General features: G+C 45.4%; 1 protein-coding gene across 1 annotated transcript; it reads left to right on the top strand.

The window, feature by feature from the left end:
* The first annotated feature begins 212 nt into the window (after window positions 1–212).
* LOC135537997 (steroid hormone receptor ERR2-like) lies at window positions 213–8,670 on the top strand. The gene is made up of 3 exons (XM_064963997.1): window positions 213–336; window positions 6,463–6,732; window positions 8,642–8,670. The coding sequence occupies exons 1-3, from the start codon at window positions 228–230 to the stop codon at window positions 8,668–8,670; spliced, it is 408 nt and encodes a 135-aa protein (XP_064820069.1). The 5' UTR covers window positions 213–227.
* The last annotated feature ends 2,327 nt before the right edge of the window (window positions 8,671–10,997 follow it).

Genomic DNA, 10,997 nt, shown 5'->3' with positions numbered 1-10,997 from the left:
CATCTGATCGTGACCTCTCTGTGTCTCTCTCTCTGTCTCTCTCTCTCAATTCAATTCAATGGGCTTTTATTGAGTGCGGGAAACATATGTTAACGTCTGTCTGTCTGTCTGTCTGTCTGCCTGCCTGCCTGCCTCTCTCTCTCCCATTCTTCCTTCCTTGTTACCCTTCCTCAGTGACAAAGATCGTGTCTCACCTGCTGGTGGTTGAACCAGAGAAGATCTATGCCATGCCAGACCCGACCATGCCAGATGGATACATCAAGGCCCTGACCACTCTGTGTGACCTGGCTGACAGAGAACTGGTGGTCATCATCGGCTGGGCCAAACACATCCCAGGTAGGTCGACTATATTACCAAACCAAACCACTCCAAACACATCCCAGGTAGGGGACTATATTACCAAACCAAACCACTCCAAACACATCCAGTTAGGCTATATTACCAAACCAAACCACTCCAAACACATCCCAGGTAGGGGACTATATTACCAAACCAAACCACTCCAAACACATCCCAGGTAGGGACTATATTACCAAACCAAACCACTCCAAACACATCCCAGGTAGGGGACTATATTACCAAACCAAACCACTCCAAACACATCCCAGGTAGGGGACTATATTACCAAACCAAACCACTCTAAACACATCCCAGGTAGGGGACTATATTACCAAACCAAACCACTTCAAACACATCCCAGGTAGAGGACTATATTACCAAGCCAAACCACTCTAAACACATCCCAGGTAGGACTAATTCCAAACCAAACCACTCTAAACACATCCCAGGTACTATATTACCAAACCAAACCACTCTAAACACATCCCAGGTAGGGGACTACATTACCAAACCAAACCACTCTAAACACATCCCAGGTAGGGGACTATATTACCAAACCAAACCACTCTAAACACATCCCAGGTAGGGGACTATATTACCAAACCAAACCACTCTAAACACATCCCAGGTAGGGGACTATATTACCAAACCAAACCACTCTAAACACATCCCAGGTAGGGGACTATATTACCAAACCAAACCACTCTAAACACATCCCAGGTAGGGGACTATATTACCAAACCAAACCACTCCAAACACATCCCAGGTAGGGGACTATATTACCAAATCAAACCACTCCAAACACATCCCAGGTAGGGGACTATATTACCAAACCAAACCACTCTAAACACATCCCAGGTAGGGGACTATATTACCAAACCAAACCACTCCAAACACATCCCAGGTAGGGAACTATATTACCAAACCAAACCACTCCAAACACATCCCAGGTAGGTCGACTATATTACCAAACCAAACCACTCCAAACACATCCCAGGTAGGGGACTATATTACCAAACCAAACCACTCTAAACACATCCCAGGCAGGGGACTATATTACCAAACCAAACCACTCTAAACACATCCCAGGTAGGGGACTATATTACCAAACCAAACCACTCTAAACACATCCCAGGTAGGGGACTATATTACCAAACCAAACCATTCCAAACACATCCCAGGTAGGACGGGAGAAAATGAACATTAACCAAAACTGTAGTGCTCTCATTCGCTCTCTGTCACGGTTGGCTCTCTATGGTCACGGCGTGACACTCACACATTACAGCAGTTTTCTGAGCCAATTTTTTTTTATTGTTGGACATAAAAGACTAAAAACATATCAAATCCAAGCTATTTTAATTTTGGAAATCTGCTGCAAAGCACTCCCATAACAGAAAGATCCTGTATGTGATTGTATGCAAATGTCAGCAAGGTTTGAAATTATTACATTTTAGTCAAATGTTATATCTGTTTTGGGCTTCTTGAGATCAATTTGCAGCCTACTAATTATTTGTCATTATTTTCCATACCCCTGACCGTCTTCTCAAGAAGATATCGGCATGATGATCCCTACACATTACAGTATCTCTCTCTCTCTCTCTCTCTCTCTCTCTCTCTCTCTCTCTCTCCACTTTAAATTCTGTGGCTCCTTTTTAGCAAGTATATATGTTTTTTTAACTCTCTCTCTCTCCTTAATTATACTCTTACAATAAATGGTGCCAAAATTGTTCTTCAGCTGTCCCCATAGGAAAACTATTTTTGGTGATTTTACCTAGAACCAAAAATGGTTCTTCAAAGGGTTCTCCTATGGGGTTTTAGATAGCACCTCTTTTTCTGGGTGTACTTACAGAGCATTTGGGAAGTATCCCGACCCCTTCACTTTTTCCACATTTTGTTATGTTACAGCCTTACTTCTAAAATTGATTAATTTGTTTTTTCCCCCCACCAATCTACACACAATACCCCATAATGACATCACAATACCCCATAATTTACATTTACATTTAAGTCATTTAGCAGACGCTCTTATCCAGAGCGACTTACAAATTGGTGAATTCACCTTATGACATCCAGTGGAACAGCCACTTTACAATAGTGCATCTAAATCATTTAAGGGGGGTGAGAAGGATTACTTATCCATAATGACATCACAATACCCCATAATGACATCACAATACCCCATAATGATAAAGCAAAAATTGTTCTTATAGATCTTTACAGATTTATAAAAAATACTGAAATATATCATTTTACATAAGTATTCAGAGCTGTTACTCAGTACTTTGCTGAAGCACCTTGGGCAGCGATTACAGCCTCGAGTCTTCTTGGGTATGAGGCTACAAGCTTGTCACGCCTGTATTTGGGGAGTTTCTCCCATTCTTCTCTGCAGATCCTCTCAAGCTCTGTCAGTTTGGAAAGAGATTGTCGCTGCACAGCTATTTTCAGGTCTCTCCAGAGATGTTCGATCAGGTTCAAGTCTGGGCTTTGGCTGGGCCACTCAAGGACATTCAGAAAATTGTGAGACTCCTGTGTTGTATTGGCTGTGTGCTTGTATTGGCTGTGTGCTGTGTGCTGTGTGCTGTGTGCTTAGGGTCGTCCTGTTTGATCACCCCGGTCTGAGGACCTGAGCCCTCTGGAGCAGGTTTTCATCAAGGATATTTTTGAACTTTGCTCCGTCTCACCTCTCTCCTCGATCCTGACTAGTCTCCCTAGTTCCTGCTGCTGCATGATTCCCACAGCAGATGATGCTACAACAACTATGCTTCAGAGCTGTAGGGATTTTTTTTTTTTTTTGCTAACTTTAGAAGTAAAGAAACTGCATATAGTAACAGTCTTAATAACAAAGATATCTGTCATGGAAAAAAGTGAAATCATCAATTAAATATTCCTTTTCGGTTGCTCGTTATGGTGTTTGTTGAAAGGGCAGTAAGTCATTTGTGAGATATTGATATTTGATCAGAGAGGATCACCCTGCAGAGAGCCACAAAACTCATTCACCTCTCAGAAATGTACCTGAAGCTCTGTCGGGCTAAGGGAGTCAGGAAGTCACTCCATCGCAACAGGAAATGGGAGAGGAAAAAGGGGAAGAGGGCAGAGGAAGAGAGAGGGAGAGAGAGGAAGACAGAGAGAGAGACAGAGACAGGGAGACAGAGAGAGACAGAGAGAGAGACAGAGAGAGAGAGAGAGAGAGAGAGAGAGAGAGAGAGAGAGAGAGAGAGAGAAAGAGAGAGGGAAAGAGAGAGAGAGAGAGAGGGAAAGAGAGAGAGAGAGAGAGGGAAAGAGAGAGAGAGAGAGAGAGAGAGAGAGAGAGAGAGCGAGAGAGGGAGAGAGAGAGAGAGACAGAGAGAGAGAAGAGAGAGACAGAGACAGAGACAGAGAGAGACAGAGAGAGAGACAGAGAGAGACAGAGAGAGACAGAGAGAGACAGAGAGAGAGACAGAGAGAGAGAGAGAGAGAGAGAGAGAGAGAGAGAGAGACAGAGAGAGGGAAAGAGAGAGAGAGAGAGAGGGAAAGAGAGAGAGAGAGGGAAAGAGAGAGAGAGAGAGAGAGAGAGAGAGAGAGAGGGGCGAGGGCAGAGTAATAGGGTCTGCAGAGAGAGAGAGAGTGCAGAATTAGGCCGATACCCACTAATTATCAAAATCCAGAAAAGAGACGTTAAATTCTATAACCACCTAAAAGGAAGCGATTCCCAAACCTTCCATAACAAAGCCATCACCTACAGAGAGATGAACCTGGAGAAGAGTCCCTAAGCAAGCTGGTCCTGGGGCTCTGTTCACAAACACAAACACACCCCCCAGGACAGCAGCACAATTAGACCCAACCAAATCACGAGAAAACAAAAAGATAATTACTTGACACATTGGAAAGAATTAACAAAAAAACAGAGCAAACTAGAATACTATTTGAATCAGTCATGGAGCCCATTGCCCTTTATGGTTGTGAGGTCTGGGGTCCGCTCACCAACCAAGACTTCACAAAATGGGACAAACACCAAATTGAGACTCTGCATGCAGAATTCTGCAAAAATATTCTCAGTGTACAACGTAGAACACCAAATAATGCATGCAGAGCAGAATTAGGCCGATACCCACTATCGTTAAATTCTACAACCACCTAAAAGGAAGCGATTCCCAAACCTTCCATAACAAAGCCATCACCTACAGAGAGATGAACCTGGAGAAGAGTTCCCTAAGCAAGCTGGTCCTGGGGCTCTGTTCACAAACACAAACACACCCCCCCAGGACAGCAGCACAATTAGACCCAACCAAATCATGAGAAAACAAAAAGATAATTACTTGACACATTGGAAAGAATTAACAAAAAACAGAGCAAACTAGAATGCTATTTGGCCCTACACAGAGAGTACACAGCGGCAGAATACCTGACCACTGTGACTGACCCAAAATTAAGTAAAGCTTTGACTATGTACAGACTCAGCGAGCATAGCCTTGCTATTGAGAAAGGCCGCCGTAGGCAGACATGGCTCTCAAGAGAAGACAGGCCATGTGCTCACTGCCCACAAAATGAGGTGGAAACTGAGCTGCACTTCCTAACCTCCTGTCAAATGTATGACCATATTAGAGAGACATATTTCCCTCAGATTACACAGATCCACAAAGAATTAGAAAACAAATCCAATTTTGAAAAACTCCCATATCTACTGGGTGAAATTCCACAATGTGCCATCACAGCAGCAAGATTTGTGTCCTGTTGCCACGAGAAAAGGGCAACCAGTGCAGAACAAACACCATTGTAAATACAACCCATATTTATGCTTATTTATTTTCCCTTGTGTACTTTAACCATTTGTGAAATGTTTACTGTTAGTTTTTATTGTTTATTTCATTTGTGTATATTATCTACCTTACTTGCTTTGGCAATGTTAACACATGTTTCCCATGCCAATAAAGCCCCTTGAATTGAATTGAAATGAGAGAGAGAGAGAGAGAGAGAGAGAGAGACAGAGACAGAGAGAGAGAGAGAGAGAGAGAGAGAGGGAGAGAGAGAGAGTGAGAGAGAGGGAGAGAATATATAGATATATATATATTGATAAAACAACACAGCGCCATTTGTTGATCCGCTGGTCCCCACTATAACACCCCAACCCGTAAATCTCCCAATGTGTAGCAGATGTCCTCCATCAGCAGTGTGTGTGTGTGTGTGTGTGTGTGTGTGTGTGTGTGTGTGTGTGTGTGTGTGTGTGTGTGTGTGTGTGTGTGTGTGTGTGTGTGTGTGTGTGTGTGTGTGTGTGTGTCGGATGTCTTCTATCAGTGTAGTGTGGCAGATTAGAAGCCTGAATCAATACCCCAAGCATTCAGAGAGCTGATGACTATCTGCTAATCAATGAGACCCAACCACTCTTCTTCTCTCTCTGTCTCATCTCCTCTTTCTCTCTCTCCTCTCTCTCTGTCTCTCCCTCTCTGTCTCTCCCTCTCTCTGTCTCTCTCTCTCTCTCCCTCTCTCTCTGTCTCTCTCTCTCTCTCTCTCTCTCTCTCTCCCCATGTCTTACCAGAGGCTGCTTCTCTGTCCTGCCAATAGAGTGTATAACCCACCAGCTGTATGTTCTTAATGTCATCATTCAGCCACGACTCGGTGAAACATAAGATATTACAGTTTTTAGTTGGTAAGATATACGTGCTTTCAGCTCGTCCCATTTATTTTCCAGCAATTGAACTTTAGCTAACAGGATGGAAGGCGAGGGTAGTTTAGCCCGTCGCCTGGTCCTCACAAGGCACCATGATCTCTTTCCGCGAATCTGCAAATTTCCATTTCCTTCTCCAGCGAATAACAGGGATCTGGGCCTGGTCGAGGGTCTGTATTATATCCCTCCCTTCCAACTCATTGAAATATAACTCTTCGTCCGGTTTGATGTGAGCAATCGCAGTTCTGATGTCCAGAAGCTCTTTTCGGGTCATAAGAGACAGTAGGAGCAACATTATGTACAAAACAAGTTACGAACAACGCGAAAAAAACAAACAAAATAGCTAAGCTAGTTAAGAGCCGCAATCAAATGGAGTATACAGGGTACAGAGCCAATGTGCGGGGGCACAGGTTAGTCGATCCAATTATCCTATTCCTGATGAACCTACATCTTGAAATATCTATGTCTCCTTCCCCTCCCAGGATTCTCCAGCCTGTCTCTGGCAGACCAGATGAGTCTACTGCAGAGCGCCTGGATGGAGATCCTGGTCCTGAACATTGTGTTCCGCTCGTTGGCCTGTGAGGAGGAGCTGGTGTATGCTGAGGACTATGTGGTGGATGAGGAGCACGCTCGTCTATCTGGCCTGCTGGACCTGCACGTTGCCATTCTGCCTCTGGTCCGACGCTATAAGAAGCTGAGCATGGAGAAGGAGGAGTTTGTCACGCTCAAGGCCATCGCCCTCTCCAACTCAGGTAGGACATCGCCCTCTCCAACTCAGGTAGGACATCGCCCTCTCCAACTCCAGGTGGGACAACGCCCTCTCCAACTCAGGTAGGACATCGCCCTCTCCAACTCAGGTAGGACATCGCCCTCTCCAACTCAGGTAGGACATCGCCCTCTCCAACTCAGGTAGGACATCGCCCTCTCCAACTCAGGTAGGACATCGCCCTCTCCAACTCAGGTAGGACAACGCCCTCTCCAACTCAGGTAGGACATTGCCCTCTCCAACTCAGGTAGGACAACGCCCTCTCCAACTCAGGTAGGACAACGCCCTCTCCAACTCAGGTAGGACAACGGACGACAGAGATGCAGAGATGCAAAAAACATAAAGCAACACACACACACACACACACACACACACACACACACCCACTAATGTAAACCTAATACAAACCTATTGATAAAACGAGACACTGGAAACAGTCCCCCCTCTGAAGCATGACAGTAGGGTACATCTGAATGGTAAATCTCTAATAAATCTTTTATCTGACATATAATTAAAACAAACAAAGAAATGAAACAAACCAAGTGATGTTCTATCTGACCTCCACACAGAGATAAGAAAGGGGACGAAAGGGTCGGCAACACGGCTCTTTAATTAAATACCACTATAGTGTGTGTGTGTGTGTGTGTGTGTGTGTGTGTGTGTGTGTGTGTGTGTGTGTGTGTGTGTGTGTGTGTGTGTGTGTGTGTGTGTGTGTGTGTGTGTGTGTGTGTGTGTGTGTGTGTGTGTGGATGTCCTTGCCTCTTCTGAGTGCATGTGTGTGTGTATAACATGTGTGTGATTGCCAGTGCTCGTTCTCTCCCTCTATCCATCTCTCTCTCTCCCCCTCTCTCTCTCTCTCTACCCCTCTATCTCTCTCTATCTCTCCCCCTCTCTCTCTGCCTCTATATCTCTCTCTCCCCCTCTATATCTCTCTCTACCCCTCTATCTCTCTCTCTCCCCCCTATATCTCTCTACCCCTCTATCTCTCTCTACCCCCTCTGTCTCTCTCTCTCCCCCCTCTCTCTCCCCCTCTATCTCTCTCTCTCCCCCTCTATCTCTCTCTCCCCCTATCTCTCTCTCTCTCTCTCTCTCTCTCTCTCTCTCTCTCTCTCTCTCTCTACCCCTCTATCTCTCTCTCTCTCTCCCCCTCTCTCTCTCTCCCCCTCTCTCTCTGCCTCTATATCTCTCTCTCCCCCTCTATATCTCTCTACCCCTCTATCTCTCTCTCTCCCCCTCTATATCTCTCTACCCCTCTATCTCTCTCCCCTCTATATCTCTCCACTCCCTCTATCTCTCTCTCTCTCCCCTCTATATCTCTCTACCCCTCTATCTCTCTCTCCCTGCTCTCCTCTCTCTACCCCTCTAATCTCTCTCCCTCTATATCCCTCTCTCTACCCCTCTCTCTCTCTCTCCCTCTATATCTCTCTACCCCCTTTCTCTCTCTCTCTCCCCTCTATACTCTCTACCCCTCTATCTCTCTCTCCCCTCTATATCTCTCCTACCCCTCTATATCTCTCTACCCCTCTATCTCTCTCTCTACCCCTCTATCTCTCTCTCTCCCCCCTCTATATCTCTCTACCCCTCTATCTCTCTCTACCCTCTCTATCTCTCTCTCCCCTCTATATCTCTCTCTCCCCTCTCATATCTCTCTCTACCCCTCTATCTCTCTCTCTCCCCCTCTATCTCTCTCTCCCCCTCTATCTCTCTCCCTCCCCCTCTAGATCTCTCTACTCCTCTATCTATCTCCCCCTCTCTCTCCCCCTCTTTATCTCTCTCTACCCCTCTATCTCTCTCTCCTGCTCTATCTCTCTCCCCCTCTATCTCTCTCTCTCTCCCCTCTATATCTCTCTACCCCTCTATCCCCCCTCTCTCTCTCCCCCACTTTATCTCCATAGCAGGCAACAAGCTCTCACTGCAGAATTAGATGTTTTTCCACGTTTCACCAAACATCACATTTGAAGTTGCTCTAAACGTCCAATTTCAAAGTTGCAAAAAAATGAATGCCTGATCACTGGAATTGAAGACAAGACCCTCAGTGCCGGAACGAGCAGATTAATGTGCTCCCTGTTGCCGCCTAGTGGCGACATCCTGTATTTCGGTCCACATAAACGTTTTATTAGGAAACAACTCTACGGTTAAGTTAAGGCATTAATTCTGACTAGGTTAAGAATGAACCCTTTACACTCTACATGGATAGGGACATATTGAAATGCATCTTACAGGAGTGATATGAAACGCATAACCATGGTTGAAATGGGAACCGTTTGGAGATCACGGGAAAATGATTAGACCAAAGGTGAGGACACAGTTCACCTGACAAGACTGAATCCAAACTTTACACTGTTGATTTTATGTGCATTTCACATTCACTGTACTTTTCACTCCATTTGTTGATCAAATCTGAAAATACTCTGGACTGGCTAATTAAAAAGATAAGATTAAGATGGGCAAAAGAACACAGACACTGGACAGAGGAACTCTGCCTAGAAGGCCAGCATCCCGGAGTCGCCTCTTCAATGTTGACGTTGAGACTGGACAGAGGAACTCTGCCTAGAAGGCCAGCATCCCGGAGTCGCCTCTTCAATGTTGACGTTGAGACTGGACAGAGGAACTCTGCCTAGAAGGCCAGCATCCCGGAGTCGCCTCTTCACTGTTGACGTTGAGACTGGACAGAGGAACTCTGCCTAGAAGGCCAGCATCCCGGAGTCGCCTCTTCAATGTTGACGTTGAGACTGACAGAGGAACTCTGCCTAGAAGGCCAGCATCCCGGAGTCGCCACTGTTGACGTGAGACTGGACAGAGGAACCTGCCTAGAAAGCCAGCATCCCGGAGTCGCCTCTTCAATTGTTGACGTTGAGACTGGACAGAGGAACTGCCTAGAAGGCTAGCATCCCGGAGTCGCCTTCACTGTTGACATTGAGACTGGTGTTTTGCGGGTACTATTTAATGAAGCTGCCAGTTGAGGACTTGTGAGGCGTCCGCTTTCAAACAAGACAAGACACTAAAGTACATGTCCCTCTTGCTCAGTTGTGCACCGGGGCCTCCCACTCATCTTTCTAGTCTGGTTAGGACAGTTTGCGCTGTTCTGTAAAGGGAGTAGTACACAGCGTGGAATAGCCTTAATTTCTCAGAACAAGAATAGACTGATGAGTTTCAGAAGAAAGTCAACAACATACCTACCACTTTGAAGATGCTAAATATTTTTTATTGTGGAACAAACAAGAAATAAGACAAAAAAACAGAACATGAGCATGCATAACTATTCACCCCCCTCAAAGTCATTACTTTATAGAGTCATCTTTTGCAGCAATTACAGCTGCAAGTCCCTTGGGGTATGTCTCTATAAGCTTGGCACATCTAGCCACTGGGATGTTTGCCCATTTTTCAAAGCAAAACCGCTCCAGCTCCTTCAAGTTGGATGGGTTCCGCTGGTGTACAGCAAAAAAAAAAAGTCATACCACAGATTCTCATTTGGATTTAGGGTCTGGGCTTTGACTAGGCCATTCCAAGACATTTAAATGTTTCCCAAAACCACTCAAGTGCTGCTTTAGCAGTATGCTTAGGGTCATTGTCTGCTGAAGGTGAACCTCCATCACAGTCTCAAATCTTTGGAAGATAGAAACAGGTTTCCTCAAGAATTTCCCTGTATTTAGCGCCATCCATCATTCCTTCAATTCTGACCAGTTTCTCAGTCCCTGTCGATGGAAAACATACCCACAGCATGATGATGCCACGGGCTTCACTGTGGGTATGGTGTTCTCGGGGTGATGCGAAGTGTTGGGTTTGCGCCAGACATAGCGTTTTGCTTGATGGCCAAAAACCTCAATTTTAGTCTCATCTGACCAGAGTACCTTCTTTCATATGTTTGGGGAGTCTCCCACATGCCTTTTGGCAAACACCAAAACTTAGCTTATTTTTTTCTTTAAGCAAAGAAAGTACGGTTTAAAGTGGTCCTATGGACAGATACTCCAATCTCCTCTGTGGAGCTTTGCAGCTCCTTTAGGGTTATCTTTGGTCTCTTTGTTGCCTCTCTGATTAATACCCCTCCTTGCCTGGTCCGGGAGTTTTGGTGGGCTGCCTTCTCTTGGCACATTTGTTGATGTGCCATATTCTTTCCATTTTTTTAACAATGGATTTAATGGTGCTCCGTGGGATGTTCAAAGTTTCAGTCCATGATCTGTACTTCTCCACAACTTTGTCCCTGACCTGTTTGGAGAGCTCCTTGGTCTTCATGGTGCCCCTTGGTTGGTG

This window comes from Oncorhynchus masou, unplaced genomic scaffold (genome assembly GCF_036934945.1).
Source record: "Oncorhynchus masou masou isolate Uvic2021 unplaced genomic scaffold, UVic_Omas_1.1 unplaced_scaffold_8829, whole genome shotgun sequence".
Classification (NCBI taxonomy): domain Eukaryota; kingdom Metazoa; phylum Chordata; class Actinopteri; order Salmoniformes; family Salmonidae; genus Oncorhynchus; species Oncorhynchus masou.
This window is presented reverse-complemented; position numbering and strand designations above follow the sequence as displayed.